General features: G+C 41.1%; 1 protein-coding gene across 1 annotated transcript; it reads right to left on the bottom strand.

Annotated features, from left to right (window-relative positions):
* Nucleotides 1-4,160: 4,160 nt before the first annotated feature.
* LOC311042148 (general transcription and DNA repair factor IIH helicase/translocase subunit XPB) lies at nucleotides 4,161-17,084 on the bottom strand. Its single transcript, XM_084052705.1, has 15 exons — nucleotides 16,922-17,084; nucleotides 15,955-16,154; nucleotides 15,562-15,798; nucleotides 15,101-15,150; nucleotides 14,882-15,017; nucleotides 12,716-12,886; nucleotides 12,351-12,555; nucleotides 11,876-12,190; nucleotides 10,978-11,162; nucleotides 9,481-9,683; nucleotides 9,270-9,366; nucleotides 8,959-9,076; nucleotides 8,692-8,810; nucleotides 7,621-7,770; nucleotides 4,161-5,628 (listed from the first exon to the last, which is right to left on the bottom strand). Exons 1-15 carry the CDS (start codon nucleotides 16,947-16,949, stop codon nucleotides 5,488-5,490), a joined length of 2,355 nt encoding a protein of 784 aa, XP_083908831.1. The 5' UTR covers nucleotides 16,950-17,084; the 3' UTR covers nucleotides 4,161-5,487.
* Between the last annotated feature and the right edge of the window lie 365 nt (nucleotides 17,085-17,449).

Here is a 17,449-nt window from a genome sequence, read left to right as displayed (position 1 = left end):
ATCTGCTTCTCGTATGTTGGATGCATGTTCGCTGCACGTGAGCAATCGTTCCTTAAATAGCATTGCATTGTTGAATATGTGTGAAAAGTTGCTTGTGCAACCAAAGGCATGGAAAAGGATTGGCTCGCTTCAAAAGAAGGAGGAATAACTCAGTGTTTTGGGTGTGGGCGTAGCTCTGGCTCTGATCCATAGCTTTAGAAGGAGTTCCCCTTAACGCTAATACGCTATGTTACTTTCGAGCCGTTTCCCGCACTCCCCCGGTAGCGCAGGCTGCGCAGCCTCTCGTCTGTAGTAAAAATAAAAAATACAGTTTTGCTACTCACCAAAACAAAGACGGATTTAAGATGTTGAAAGCCTACTTTCCTTAATGGGAGCACTCTGAGACCCACACCTTACGTCTAAAATACACTTTTTGGCCAGAAAAGACCGGAAGTCACCGGAAGAAAAAATAAAAAGTTACTCCACTGCGCTTCCTACAGATCTAGTCAATGGAATTGTTCTATTGACAAGATCTGTAGAGGGCGCAGTGGAATAACTAAAACATTGTTTCCTTCCGGTGAAATATTTTATTTTCTGGTCAAAAAGTGTATTTTAGACAGGAGGTGGGGGCTCCGAGTGTTCCCACTATGGAAAGCAGTATTTCAACACATTAAAACCGTATTTTTTGGGTGAGTAGCGAAAGGGTATTTTTTTATTTTTACTAGAGACGAGAGACTGCGCTACCGGGGGTGTGTGGGCAACGGCTCAAAAGTAACATTGCGTTAAGAAGAACTCCTTCTAACGCTATGAGCTTGGTGTGGGCGTATCCTCAAAATAACGGTTCATTCTTCCTTTTGGAGAGGAAGGAGTGTCAACAACGTGTCAAAACAGTTACATTACCATTCAATTGATTGGTGGAAGTGCGGGATGCAAAGCCCTCTGGACTGGTTCTCAAACTTTTTCATGTCAAGGACCCCCAAATTGACACTTATTGGCCCGCGGACCCCCATTTGAAAAGATATGCCAAGGACCTCCATAAGAGAAGATGTTTACAGCTCCAGCAGTGATTTTCAGCCATTTAATGGCATTTCTATCTCTGGGACCCCGATTTCAACCATTGGTTCCATTTGTATGCTCTCTGAGTTACAGACCCATAAGGGTCCATTTGGTTCCTAACTATCTATCATTTAGCTGGGGACCACCTGGAACTCCCTTATGGACCCCTGGGGGTCCCCGGACCGCACTTTGAGAACCAATGCTCCGGAGGGGCGCAAAGCTCCCCTAGATATGAAACAATGAAGCAGGCCCAACTAGGCTACTTGTAGACAAAGTGTCTTTCCCTGAGAAATGCAAAATTGTTCTGAAATCTAATTATTCCACATTATATGGTTATTAGCTTATGATTAATATAGTTAAATCATGCTTCAAGAATGATATTACAAATAAATACATAAATACTAAATAGACATATTGCCTGAACTATGGCTGCAGCCAGGTAGTAAAGGTAATGTAAAGAATCTTTTGAACTCCTGGTACTGAGAATGGCCCTAAAACCAAGTTCATATATTATATTGGCTAGTAGCCATCAAAGCCATTCCTTATCATATTTATTGTATCAAAGAATGGTGACAAATCTCCCATTAAATCAATAGTTTGTAATAAGATTTTTTTTTAAAGATATGTTGATCAATAAGCCATATTGTTTTCTGAGTGAATCCGTTACCAGTATTCAGCTGCTTTGAGTATAGTCTACAGTGGATATGGTTTGTTCTGTCTGTGTGAGTATAGGGTTTTACACTCCTTTACTCCTTTTGGTAGGGCATTCCACATTTTTGATGAATAGCATGAGAACGAGTTCATTCCCTTTGTTCAGCCAAATCTGGGTTGAACATGATTTGTGGAGCTGCCTCTGGTGTTATGATCCTGGACTTCATTAACATTTTGGAAGTATTTTGACAAATACAGGGGGATCCCAATGTTGTGGTGTATCTTGAAGACCAGGCCCATAGCAAGTTGCTGTACTCTGTCCTCAACCCTAAGCCATCCAATCCTATCAAAATGAGCAGGGGTTAGATGGGTTAAATCAGACTAATCGCAGATCAGACGAAACTCATTGTCAAGGGGAAGAGTAGGCTACTAAATACACTGGATGGATAGATTGAAATGCACATGGATCATTAGTATTTTTTTCTTTTTAGATTAGAGCATTTGAAGTGGTCGAACTATCAATATATTTATAAGCATTTTATAGGATCTCTTCTGTTAGAAGCGACGTGGGTATTTATAGGGTGTGTAGTTTACCGTAGCACGTTGTGACAAATGTGCTGTATAAATAAATAGATTATTTGAACAAACACTGAAAATATACAATTTGTGTATATTTCCATCATGTAAATGCTACTGAACTCACATGAAAACCTAAATTGTTGAAGTTGTAATGTTGGCTCTTAGGTTATATTGTATCCATTGCGTGATGGGTACTCCCTCCCAACACCCTCAACTCATATTGAGCAACGTTTCCATTCACATCTAACCCATAACACTACGGTTCCATCTTTTTGTGACAACGTGTCAAAACAGTTACATTACCATTCAATTGATTGGTGGAAGTGCGGGATGCAAAGCCCTCTGGACTGGTTCTCAAACTTTTTCATGTCAAGGACCCCCAAATTGACACTTATTGGCCCGCGGACCCCCATTTGAAAAGATATGCCAAGGACCTCCATAAGAGAAGATGTTTACAGCTCTAGCAGTGATTTTCAACCATTTAATGGCATTTCTATCTTTGGGACCCCGATTTCAACCATTGGTTCCACTTGTATGCTCTCTGAGTTATAGACCCATAAGGGTCCATTTGGTTCATAACTATCTATCATTTAGCTGGGGACAACCTGGAACTCCCTTAAGGACCCCTGGGGGTCCCCGGACCCCACTTTGAGAACCAATGCTCCGGAGGGGCGCAAAGCTCCCCTAGATATGAAACGATGAAGCAGGCCCAACTAGGCTACTTGTAGACAAAGTGTCTTTCCCTGAGAAATGCAAAATTGTTCTGAAATCTAATTATTCCACATTATATGGTTATTAGCTTATGATTAATATAGTTAAATCATGTTTCAAGAATGATATTACAAATAAATACATAAATACTAAATAGACATATTGCCTGAACTATGGCTGCAGTCAGGTAGTAAAGGTAATGTAAAGCATCTTTTGAACTCCTGGTACTGAGAATGGCCCTAAAACCAAGTTTATTATATTGGCAAGTAGCCATCAAAGCCATTGCTTATCATATTTATTGTATCAAAGAATGGTGACAAATCTCCCATTAAATCAATAGTTTGTAATAAGATTTCTTTTTAAAGATATGTTGATCAATAAGCCATATTGTTTTCTGAGTGAATCCGTTACCAGTATTCAGCTGCTTTGAGTATAGTCTACAGTGGATATGGTTTGTTCTGTCTGTGTGAGTAGGGTTTTACACTCCTTTACTCCTTTTGGTAGGGCATTCCACATTTTTGATGAATAGCATGAGAACGAGTTCATTCCCTTTGTTCAGCCAAATCTGGGTTGAACATGATTTGTGGAGCTGCCTCTGGTGTTATGATCCTGGACTTCATTAACATTTTGGAAGTATTTTGACAAATACAGGGGGATCCCAATGTTGTGGTGTATCTTGAAGACCAGGCCCATAGCAAGTTGCTGAACTCTGTCCTCAACCCTAAGCCATCCAATCCTATCAAAATGAGCAGGGGTTAGATGGGTTAAATCAGACTAATCGCAGATCAGACGAAACTCATTGTCAAGGGGAAGAGTAGGCTACTAAATACACTGGATGGATAGACTGAAATGCACATGGATCATTAGTATTTTTTTCTTTTTAGATTAGAGCATTTGAAGTGGTCGAACTATCAATATATTTATAAGCATTTTATAGGATCTCTTCTGTTACAAGCGACGTGGGTATTTATAGGGTGTGTAGTTTACCGTAGCACATTGTGACAAATGTAAATATATAAATAAATAGATTATTTGAACAAACACTGAAAACATAAAATTTTTGTATATTTCCATCATGTAAATGCTACTGAACTCACATGAAAACCTAAATTGTTGAAGTTGTAATGTTGGCTCTTAGGTTATATTGTGTCCATTGCGTGATGGGTACTCCCTCCCAACTCCTTCAACCCATATTGAGCAACGTTTCCATTCACATCTAACCCATAACTCTACGGTTCCATCTTTTTGTCCTCCAATAAGATCACGTGTGGTCCAAACCTCCTCCAGAACCAATGAGGGTTTCCTTCTTCGCTGCAATGTCAAATCCAGGGATTAAATCAAAGGGGCCAGGGGGAAGAGTGGCTTTTCACAGGGGAGACCGTTGCTCTCTTCTCGTCACACTGTGGCTCTGAGATAGAGGTGGCTATTTTCCCACGCTCACTCTTTGAAAGCTGGCATAAGTCACCAGGCTGCGGATGGTTGTTTTGGAAAACGTTCAAGTCTTCAAGAAGTGAATAAAGCAGATGTATACTACTTTGTTGTGCAGCGAAAATAGCCAATCTACAAGCTCACAACCTGAGAACTTGTAGATCTGACATTTTCGTTGGGTGACACTGTGTGCAACGAAGTATAAACATTCGCTGTATCTCTCCTTCCCATCCCTGGCTACTTCTCATGTTGAATCTAAATGAAACAAGACCTCCCTTCTCTTGCACCCTTCACTGATTTCCATTACACCACAAAAACACACCATGTGCAAAACTATGAAACTCTACTCAGTGCTACAACATTAATACAACAAATAGCGACTATCTTTCAGATAGAATTACATATGTGCATATTTACTCAAGAATACACCAGCTTATCAGTGAAGTCTTCTCAATGTCATTCATTTGTTAACATTTCTTCCTATAATATTTTTTCTATACAGTTTCTCCCCCTCTTATGCTTGAGAAAGAAGATCTTTTTATATTTCTTTTATTTTTTTTCCCAGCTGCACTTTTTACACAAAAGTCTCCCAGTCTCACATCCTTTGGAAAAAACACTCTCAACATCATTAATGACCACGATGCTTCTTTTACAAAAAAACTAAACAAAACATGAAATTATTTACATCAGAACAGCTCTAGATCCACTGACAATGTGGGCTTAAGGATTGAATGTTTCAAATATTACAAAAGACAGGTTAAATCAGTCAAGGCACAAGTGAATCCTTGCCCTTTTAACACTAATATACATTTGAGACTGCAGTACATACACAGACAGTAGTTACAGGACATCAAGCTCACGGGATAGAGCTCGTCATCAAGTTTAAGAGGGCAGCATCACCCTTATCTTGGAGGCACATCATTCCTAGCTTCATCTCCAGCTGCTCTCATCCTGCTTCAGACCTTCCAAGTCAACTTTCCCGATACTATGGGCTACTAGTCTGTGCACATTTCTTTCTGCCTCAGTCCTGCCTTGTAATTCCTGAGTAACCCAGTAGGGGGTGAAGATGGAGCCAGTGCACATCTACTTCTTTAAGCGGAAGCGCTTAAAGAGCGGATGGATGTTCTTGCCTGCCAGGGAGGCTTTGCTACCCCGGTGGTACTCCATGTAGACTGCATCGTCTGCACCCGACATGGAGCTCATGGTGCCTGGTCGCCTTGAGAACTAATTGGGAGAGATGGAAAGAGATAGGGATGGGAAGTACGGGAAGTACAGAATAAGAAAAACTAGAAAAAGTGCTCCTCGGAGCACAACTCTCCGCTGTTGGGAATGTTGGGAATGTTCTATCTGTATAAGTGTCCTATCCGTCCTGTCTGTATAAGTGTCCTATCCCTCCTGTCTGTATAAGTGTCCTATCCGTCCTGTCTATGTAAGTGTCCTATCCGTCCTGTCTGTGTAAGTGTCCTATCCGTCCTGTCTGTGTAAGTGTCCTATCCAATTGTTACAGTATCCGCCATTTCTCAACCATTTCGTGATTGTTCCTGTCTTACCTCACTCTTACCAGACTTGTGTTGGGAATGTTGGGAATGTTCTAATTCTTATGTTCTAACTGTCCTATCCATCCTGTCTGTATAAGTGTCCGATCCGTCCTGTCTGTATAAGTGTCCTATCCGTCTGTATAAGTGTCCTATCCGTCTTGTCTGTATAAGTGTCCTATCCGTCCTGTCTATGTAAGTGTCCTATCCCTCCTGTCTGTGTAAGTGTCCTATCCCTCCTGTCTGTATAAGTGTCCTATCCGTCCTGTCTGTATACTGTAAGTGTCCTATCCGTCCTGTCTGTATACTGTAAGTGTCCTATCCGTCCTGTCTGTGTAAGTGTCATATCCCTCCTGTCTGTGTAAGTGTCCTATCCGTCCTGTCTGTGTAAGTGTTCTATCCGTCCTGTCTGTATAAGTGTCCTATCCGTCCTGTCTGTATAAGTGTCCTATCCGTCCTGTCTGTATAAGTGTCCTATCCGTCCTGTCTGTGTACTGTAAGTGTCCTATCCGTCTGTGTAAGTGTCATATCCCTCCTGTCTATATAAGTGTCCTATCTGTCCTATCTGCCAATTATGTATCAGCCATGCAGCCATTTCGTGATGGTTCCTGTCTTACCTCACTTTGACAGTGGCAAAGACACTGTCAAAGTGACGCCATGTATTTATACAGTATTTCACCGTATTGTCACGTGTCACGTGAGGCTTGACCAATCGGTGTGTCATATTTAGAAAGTGAAAACAATACTCTCCTGCGGAGAGTAATAATAATAATAAGAAGCAACTAGAAAATGTGCTCCTCGGAGCACAAGTCTCCGCCAGCAAATATTGATTAATCCTGTCTAAGCTAGTTAGTCTAAGCTGTCTAAGCTGTCTAAGCTAGTTATATTACGTATTGTGATGACACCAGTGTGTCTACATAATGTATTGCTCCGCCATTTCCCAGCCATTTCGTGATTATTCCTGGGGGGGGGGGGGGGAAGTGAAAACAGTCTCCTGGCGGAGACAATTAAAAAAATCACACCCAGTGAGAAGTGGGCGGTGTGTGGTCATCACAACATGACTCACTTTAAAAAAAGGATGAATGACTTTTTTTAAAGTCCATACTGCTATTCATAGGGCTGCACATGTGTCATGTGTTTCGCTAGCCAATCACAGTCCTGAATTTGCAAAGTCAGCCAATCACATTACAGTTAGTGGTGATGACACTAGCTGTAATGTGATTGGCTGACTTTGCAAAAGTATCGATTTGCATTAACAATGGAAGGGTTAGGGGGTATACAATGCGTTGTAGACTATTGGCCAATCACGGTGCAGGATTGGTCGGTGTCCAAAACTCACTTATAGGGGGGCGGCTACACCGCCCCAAAAATCACACCCAGTGTGAAGAGATTGGTGCCTTTGAAAGTGTAACTGGTTGCATCCTTGTGTTGCAATCAGCAACAATATGTTGTCACGTGACACGTGACAACATATTGTCACGTGTCACGTGAAGCTTGACCAATCAGCCGTGCTCAAACATACGGACGGACATACAGACGGACGGACATACGGACACACGGACAAAGTCAAATGTAGGAGTGGTTGGCACCACTCAAAAAAATTAATATCAGAATAATGTAGCACAAACTAAGCATGAAAACCCAGATCTGTTGTGTAACTCAGAAGGAGAGTGGCTCTCACCTGTGGTCGTCCGCCCACCTCCCCTATCACCACTTCCTCCTCAGCATCCAGGTCTGACGCAGCCAAGACCTTCTGTAGTAGTTGATACTGCTCTTCTCTGGACGAGAACATCAGATCTTCCTCCTCCATACCTGCCATCTTAGTAATCACCTAGGACACGAAAGAAAGTGTGTTAATGAATAATAATAATAATACCTGGAATTTATATAGCGCTTTTCTAAGCACTCAAAGTCACTTGACATACAGTATGTGCGTGGGGGCCAGGGAGGAGTAAAAAAAGAGAACGACTTGAGACCTGAAGCCGATTCTACATGTCTCCTAAATCCCAACAGTTTTCTGAAAAACGTATGTTTCTATATCAGTGGTGCTCAATCTTTTTCATGTCAAGGACCCCCAAAATTATATGTATTTGGCCGCGGACCCCCATCAAAATATTTTGTTCCAGGGACCCCCAGAAGCAACGATTTGAGTTAAAAATGTTCGCTTTAAAAATATATTTATTCAAAGATTTGCACACATTTTCACGATTTTTCAAAAATAGCAGATCTACAAGCTCGTAGCGCGGCACTCGGTGCCGCGCTATGAGCTTGTATATCTGCTATTTTTGAATAGCCCAATGTGTAAAATAATGCTTTTTAGCTCAAATCTAAAAATGGCACCGTTCCAGGTCTTAATGGGTTAATAGGGGAAAAAATGTTTAGTATTAACACCTTACCCGCCAAGATATTAAACATCGTTTTTTTATACCCTTATCCCCTTGCTAGGAGCAGTGGGTGTCACTACGTATATGATGCTTTTCATGAAAACACGTTATCACAGTACACTCATGGTTCAACACATGTTGGAAATGTGCTAAAAAGTCATGAGGGAATCATGAAATGTGTTTCTCCCCGCCCCGAGATTCCTAGTTGCCTACAGTAGTTAAGACCCCCTTTAGGACAGAAAGAGCAGTGAGATCCATACATTGGACTTAAAGTTGTATCAGGTGTACCAGTCATAAGGTGAAATGTGTTGGTCGTGTGGGAGGCTGGAGTGCACATACTGTAACAGTTCTTGGAGCCATGAACGCACCTTAAAGCTATAGCCTTGGTCTACCAGGAACCTCTGCCTCTTAGTGGAGTAAGCCATTTCTTGGGTGTCCTGGGACACCAAGGAATAGAAGTAGGCATTGTACTCCTCTGCCACCATTCCTGAAGTGAAAAGGAGTGAGTGTTAGATGTCTCTTTGCATAATGTGCAGGTACACAAGAGTAAAGAACACTTGTGTAACAGAGACTCCCTAAAAAAAGTATATTCTACACTGCCGACATACTTTTTTGAATAAGCAAAAGAAACTGACCTTTCTTGGCTCTGAGCACTCTGCCAAGCCTCTGGGCCTCTTGTCTGCGGGATCCACCATGAGATGAAATCTGAATCAGGACATTCGCCTCTGGCAAGTCAAATGAAGTGTCTCCAACCTGTGAGCGATATTAAGGAATTTAAATAAGGGCACTATTCTCCTTTCCTATCAGATGTCAGTGTTGGCACACATTTGTATGGTTGACATAATAGTCAGTGCACTTCGGAGCAGAATTACTGGCAAAAAGTATGATGATAAAGAGGGGTTGTTAACAGATTACAAGGACAAGGCGGCAACAGTCATGTCCTGACCTTGGAGATGAAGATGGTATTAATCTTGGGGTTGTGTTTGAAGTTCTGCAAGATCTGCATACGTTCCCCCTGGGAGGTTGGGCCATAGATGTAAGGCCTTGCAAGGAGAGTTAAAAACAAAAATGTTAGAGTTGAACCAAACATGAGGCAATTTTGAGCAAATAGGCGTTTGACTGCAACAATAAGTGTGTTAATTGTTTCAACAACTTACTTATTGAGGCGGATGGCGTATTCCTTCAGGGCGAAGACGTTATCAGCAAACACAATGATCTTGTCATTGCGTCGCTCATGGAATTTAATCAGAAACTGACAGGCACGGAACTTATTGGGATTCATAGTGTAGAACAGGATACGTTTCTTGGTCTTAATAGCCACGTATTCTCTGTAAAACTCAGGAGACATTGGGCACCACACCTGAGGGACAGGCACATACTGTAGGTGAGTTCTTCATCCATTATTTTCACAAAGTTGTCAAATTCTAAACCCACAAATATTATTCTTGGTTTTGGGATATATAATGTTTTATTCAAATCCATCTAATCTTTCAAAAGTGTTTTTTTTTGTTTTCATTTATTGTACATCTGTTTTATTCTATGTTTATAGTATGAGTAGAGCCACCACACTTTACAGTATGTAATGTAGAATGTGACACATTTTGCATGGCATTTAGTAAGACTAATTATGTAACTGAGAACAGGCACATGTTAATGTATTGTTAACTTTTATTTATACAGAGTAGATTGAATGAGCATGCATGCTCTTTTACAGCTACACCCTGTCCCCATAATGCTTGTTTATGGTGTGGGAGGATACACACCCGGGGAAAACCCACATGGAAGAACATGCAAAATCCACACAGAAAGGATTCAGAGTGCCACCCACTAAAGCAGTGTACCATGCCCAATTTGAATGACTGTCTTATGTAGATAATAAAATGCATCCTGCTTCCAGTAAGGCTTTAACTGGAGCCCTGGAATGCCTCAGCTCTTTCTACAAGCCAGGTGCAGAGACCTCCTTCAGAAGACAGTTTTCAGACATTTGTGTTGATGTACTTACTTAGTGTATCACTCAATATGAAATGTGAAATATATTTAAGTTGTTTATTTAACGCTTCCGTCTTTAATTCAAGAATTCCAAAATACAGAAATCTTGAGGGACAAGTTTGCATTGTGTTTAAAAAGTGAGAAGGCATTTGTTAATGGCACAATAATCCACAACTATCTGGCTGCAGAGAAGATTGGCAGACCTCCCCAAGAGGACTCTGTGTGCTAATTGAGTGAGACGGAAGAAATTCAGTCTGGACAACCAGAAGGAACTTAGACAGATCAACATCTATGATGAAGTATAACTAGACCAAGTATAACTAGACTAGACCTATTCGGGGGTCATGCAAGTCGGAAACGATGCAAGTCAGGAATACACGCCCCACCCATTGCGCAATACTCCTGTTATCTGATGTACTAGTTGTACCCGTTGGGAACTGGTGTGGAAATAATAAATCCTCAGTGTTCATTTATATTTATAAATAAGCTTTGAGCTTCAGCCTATGCCTTTTCGATAAACCAAAATTAATTATTGGATTACAGTGTGGTACGTTTTGAGATACTGTTGATGTGGATCGAAATAAACTACATTTTATTCTGACAGTACAAATGCACCATTATGGGCCAATTTGGATTTAGCGGTTTACTGCCACAGTAAGACTCACCTCAGCACACTGGACTTTGGCAATGTAGCCATTGTTCTGCAACTCCATCCAGTTGGCTTCAAACAACTTAGGCCCAATCAGGAAGTTGAGATCCACTATTTTGTCATCTTCCCTGACCAGTGTGGCAGTGAGACCCAGCTTGCAATGGGCCTGGACAATGGTCAGAACACGACGGAACATCTTGGCTGCAAAGAGCACACATAACTGTTATAATACTGTCTCAACTTGACCAAATTGACTTTGTATGCATCATTCAATAACATCCTGAGCATATCCTTTATATTTAAATGACTTTTGTAAATCCACCATTGGACACATTTATCTTATTAAATTGAAAGGACCATACAGGTGGTCTACGCCTCACGGTATACTTGACATTACTGCCAACCATTTTCCATAGTATGCTTTGATTTTTGAGGGAGTCATTGGATTCCATTTATTTCATTATAACATGTCAAGCAGCGTGCAAAGGCTTTAAACTTGCATTAGGTAGGTAATTCAGCATTCAGTGTTGACAAGGTTATGTTACAGTTCCGTTCCACGCATTTTTAAGTGTGCATTGGATTGATTTGAAAAGTAAGGCTGAAAATACTCCCTTGGAAAAAGATTAATTTACCAATTAAATTAGTAAAATAAATAAATATATAAATACATCCATGACTTGTTGACTATGAAATGATGTTGAGGCAACATTGACTCAGTTATTCAGATAAGTTTGTTAACATTTTAATGTTAACAAATGTTAAAGCCATTAATGGGACAATTGCCTCTTTATGTATGATATATAGTTGAAGCTGTCAATAAACATTTACAGGTATTGGTCTTGTAACATAACTCAGGGGTTACTAAAGGCTTATTTACTGTATGCGTTATACTGGCAGTTGTTGTGACAGCTCACCAGGGATGGTGTGAACCTCATCTAGGATAATTAGCCCCCACTCCTGACTACGCATCCACTCCATAACCCTCTCCGCCTCCCAGGACCGCTTGGTGGTGTGGCCCAGCATAGAGTAGGTGCTGATGGCCACAGAGCAACCGATGGGCTTGTCTTTGGCATCAGACGTGAATCTGCAGATCTGCGAGTCATCAATGGTGGACCACATCTTGAACTGGGACTTCCACTGTTCTACTGACACAGAGGAGTTGCCGAGCACAAGGCAGCGTTTACGCACCGTGCATGCAGCCGTCACACCCACCAGAGACTTGCCCGCTCCTGGGAAGGAAATGCAGGACATCAAATATAGAAGCACGTTGCCCATTTTGATGTGCTACAGAATAGCTTTCAATGCAATTACTTGTACTTTTCTGAGAATATGAAAACAAGATGTACCTTTACATGTTAACAACCTATCACAGAAACTCTATTGTCTCACCGCAAGGCAGCACAATGACTCCAGAGCGAGCGCGGCCATTTCCAAACATCTTGCGCAGGCTCTTCTCCTGGTAGGGCCGTAACACTGCGGTGGGCTTCAGGTCCATGTTGATGTCTGGGTTGACTGTGTCATTGCGGAAGTCATACTCGGCCAGAAGAGGGTACTCAAGCTGGATGCAACGCTTCTGCAGCTCTTCAATCATCTCCTGAAATGGACCACATGAAAACACAACAGAAAAGATGAAACGGGAGAGTGTGTCTGCAGTCTAGATTCATACATGTAAAAATCAACAATTACAATCATATGTTGTGATGTCATGTAATTACATTAAAAGAGAAAGAGAGTGAGGTAAGATTGACACCGACCTGTCTAATTTCACAGGACACAGTCTGTGTCTCTTCTTCCTCCTCTTCTTCCTTATCCATCTGCTCGTAGTAGCTGAAAATGTCCTCGGGAACCTGGGTGGTTGAACTTTGACCTTCAGCAGTCTGCTGGGAAGTAGAAGCCCCTCCCTTGTCCTGTATGGTCTTAGAGATCTGCATGAGGGAATAAGACTTCATCAAGACTTCCAAATGGTCATATTTGGGTACTCAACATACCATTAACTACTTTCAAACAACTGGCGTCCCTACTGTATTGTAGCAACATTTTTCAAAGATGTTCAAAAATATCAACAAGAAAGCAGATCTACAAGCTCACAATGAGGCGTCGCAATGCAACACGTTATGGAGATCATCTCCATTACTTGTTGTACCATGAAGTATATAGGGCTTAATTGGTTAATCACCGATGAAGAGCTGATAATGGTGTTCATTTTGGAGGTACAGGTAGGGATGTACAGTTTGATTATAGCTAGAAACTGTTTATCTGCAAGCCATCGATGTGCTATCAGCTCAATATATCACACAAGAAGACCACATTGGCCAACCAGTGAGTAAAAAGGTACTGTACTGACTGCAGGGATGACATTAGAACAGTCATGTACAGTAGGTGTGCTTGGTAAACCAGACACAAATAAACAAAGGGAGATAAAGGTTTTTTAAAAAAAAGATAATATATGGTATATTCATTAAATTTCAATGATCAGCATTTCTTCTTTTTTTTTTTTAAATATTCTACTAAATAAATAAAACCAATTTAAAAAATGGTTTGAGAGCCTAGGTTGCATTTACAGAAAGGCCTACCTTTATTCTAAATAAAGATCCAATAAGTGAGATACTTAGTAATCAATGCACAACAAGGACACAAACATGTCACACTAGGTCAGATTAACTGAGCGGATCTGCCTTGTTTTAAAGTGATTTGTAAAACCTTGCACATACACAGGATGAAAGGAGCGCTCCTCTTACCTTGCCATAGGAAAAACAAGATTGTGAATGGTAATACACCGATGGAAGGTGATAGATATGTTTTGTGGACCAGATTGATATGATCTAGAAATATCGATCTAACCAGTCAAATTAATATAGTGATGTCTTTTTGGGCCTGTACTTCAGTCTTTTAAACATGCCTTTTGTAACTCTACTATACTTTCTCTACCAAGGCCATGTAGCTGGCTCCATATTTGCTATCTGGTGCTGGCTCCATATGTTCCCAATCAGTAAAAACATGTCTTGGTCAACGTTTTGTGTTTAATGTCCTAATGACCTGTATCTCTGTACGATGACCGATATCTCTGTTTGACCCGGCATCGTCACTAATTCCCTTTTGTCAGCTGTCATCCTGTCACAGATAAAACCATGCACATGTCCTATGATATCGAAGGAACAACTTGTTTATGGAACCGAGAATTGTACACAAGGACACCCTAAGATGAACAACAACTTATTATTAAGACAGCCAGACGCCTGTCCATCTTACAACTCCCACCCTACGTCTGAGGGTCTTAAAGCCAATCATAAGGATGCACCTATGTCTGATGTCATTGAAGTCCAACTGTGTATAAATACTATTGCCTGTTATTGAAGCATCAGTGTGTGTTTGTGCGTGGAAGTGCTTGTTGTCTTATGTCAGTGTGTCAGTGTGTGTGTGTGTGATTGATATTCTTGTCTGTAACTTGTACTGTCTCCTGTGTGCACACTCGGGCAATACAGACTGATCATTTTTGGACGTACCAGGTGTCTGACTCTCATTTCTTTGGGTGTTGACTGGACGGGTATTGGGGGGTCTTAGTACCAAACCATCTTTTCATCTTTCTTGGGCTCGTGCCTTATTCATAGGGTTCAAATTTAACCTTATCAGAAGGGTATAGTGATTATAATAAACAATATGTTGGCTGGCTGAGTAATACTGATATGTGGTCCTATCATGTGTTTGTTTATATACCTCGGACGACCTAGTGTTTTTACGGTACATAGCCAGTGTTAACCAAACAATGGAACTATGCTTTTTATAAATGTATCTACGGTATGTACATAGTAAAATCTTCAGTGTTCATTTATCCATTTGTAACTCTGATAGAACTCTAAACAGAGGATTTTAAAGGTTTGTGTAATCAAATTAACTGGAAGAGGGGAAATGGGTTGCCATACCGCAGATTTACTGTGGATGACCTCAGTGATGAGCTCAGTGTCCGCGCCGTCGGCAGTACGGAGACGGCATTCACGGATCACGTTGTCCTGCAGGAGGCGCTGAATCACATCGGGGAAGGCACTCTCAACAAAGTATCTGTGTTAGATAATATGGCACAGTTTGAAAACATTTGCTGAAAATAAAATAATGGATATTAGGCAAAGAGGACGTGATTTTACCTGTTGTGCTTGAGCACCAATTTCACTTTACCGTAGCTCATTGTACAAAGCTAGGAGACAGAGAGAAATGTAATTATAGTCAAGTGACAACACAAACACACATGAGGGGTTTACAAGTCCAACAAAGTCTTAATGTATGTATGTATGTATGTATGTATGTATGTATGTATGACATACATACATACATACATACATACATACATACATACATACATACATACATACATACATACATTGTATGTATGTATGTATGTATGTATGTTCACACATCCTCATCCCAGACACTCACATCCCTTGTATAAAAAAATCACACCCTGTGTGAAGAGAGTGGTGCCTTTGATGAGCCCCGTATTGATGTTGTCATCTATGTTTGTTTATTGGACATACACCCGGACACACAGACAAAGTCAGATATAGGAGTGGTTGGCACCACTCAAAAATGTATATTCTGTCTCTCACACCTTGATGAACTGCACAATGCCATCAGGTATGGATGTTTTGCTGAGTTTCTGCAGGTATTCCACAATGTCAGAGGTCTGCAGTCCTACACTGACAGCTGCATAGAGGGAATAAGCTGTCAGCTTGTATTCATGGACATGGACGGGCCTGCAAACAGGCTCTGCAATCGCCACCAAGAAATCTTGCGCATATTTGTAAACGGGTGAGAAGGCCTCGAGGAAAATGTGTCCATCTGGAGCCTGGAGGAGAAGAGACAGAAAAATAAAAAAAAGGAAGATAGAAACATGTAGAGATGCAAAGTTCAGTTGTTTTAGAATTAGGACACTGTATGAAATAAAAAGGTGATTCTCATTACAAGTACATCGTGGAGAGTTAATCGAGTCCTACTGTCTTACCACCCAGAGGGGACGTGCGGCGTGATCATTCTTCAGGAGCATCTGAACACGGTAGTCTTTGGCCCCGTACTCATCAAGTTTGGTGCTGGCCTCATCCACCTGTTTCCCCGCAGCTGCGGGTATGGCCTCCTGAGATTCACTGCCCATCGCCTCCTCCTCATCATCTTCCTCCTCATATACACGCTTTTTGGACTTCTTGTCTATGGGTAGACATCGTACGAGTCAGACAACATGTTGGCTAAGCTTGGACACTATCAGCTGATGGCCATGGACAGATACACACCAAGAAAGATGTGGAGAATTGTGGTAAGATTGTCAACAAATATTTAAATCTGTTGATTCTGTTCCGAACCCTAAACACACAGTTAAACTGACCCTTTACTTTCACTACTACCAGTGGGTAGTGTACCTACATACATACATACATCTTTCTCTGCCCTGGAGAAAGACAACACAGCAGCCTGAGTGAAGTCCAACACTTGTATGGTTGTATTGTGTGGTTATTAGTATGTGTGTGAGTATTAAGGTTAACAGTAAGTAAATATTGGTATGCATCTAACCTACCTTATCTTCATTCACAAATCTTATCAAACAACAAGATAACTATTAATAGTATGGAGGGTATCGGTTTGTCCTGCATGGGACCGTTAACTGGCAACCTTCCAACTTGGGACTATATTCGTCGCATCAAATAAATACAGTTGTTGGTCACGGTTGAGATAAGAAGACGTAGCTATCCTCTCCTAGTGAATGGCTCTTTTAGTTTTTCAATATAATGTCAAAACGCAACAATCAGGATGATTCTTCTTGTTTGAACGTCACTTGACAGTTGACACTATTTATCATGTCCTAAAAATGTCCTAAATACCCTTTTGGAACCTCACTCTCCACGCTCCTAGATGAGGTTCTCCCGGCAGAGATAGAGACAGAGTGAGGTTCAAAGCCCTTCGAGATTAGATCTTCTTACCTCGATCTCCTTTGTCCCTTTTTCCCATTTCAGAAGCGCTTGAATGAGCCACTTATATAGTTGGTTAGGTAAATAACTAGCTGACAACTTTAAAGTTTATGATTCGAGTTCAACACAAAGCCCAACGATGATGTTCACAGTCAGGTTACAGTCCGTTACCGTCACACACTACGCAGTCAATGACATCTCTTCCTGGTCATGTGACCCATGTCGATTCCACCGTTGCCAGATTTTGTGAGAGAAATAAGCAACCAGGTCTGGGGAAACAAGCCCAAAAGAAGCAACTATAGGGCACTTAGACCATATGAGCACTTTCATCCTGTCCTGTATACATATTTGAAACATTCTAACAACACAAATCTGGTAGGGGGCTCCCTGGCACAAAACATTTTCTGATGGGGTTTATAGGGACAAATTAATACATATTAATGTGGGGATGTACATGACAATATTTGAGAACCACTGGTTAAAAAACATTTTTTTTTAAGCAATTAAGCCTAAATAAGCAACTACACTTTAGAAACAACT

Source organism: Gymnoscopelus microlampas (genome assembly GCF_963454915.1).
Source record: "Gymnoscopelus microlampas genome assembly, chromosome: 1".
Taxonomy (NCBI): Eukaryota; Metazoa; Chordata; class Actinopteri; order Myctophiformes; family Myctophidae; genus Gymnoscopelus; species Gymnoscopelus microlampas.
The sequence above is the reverse complement of the archived record's forward strand: the minus strand, read 5'-3'. Positions and strand labels throughout refer to the sequence as shown.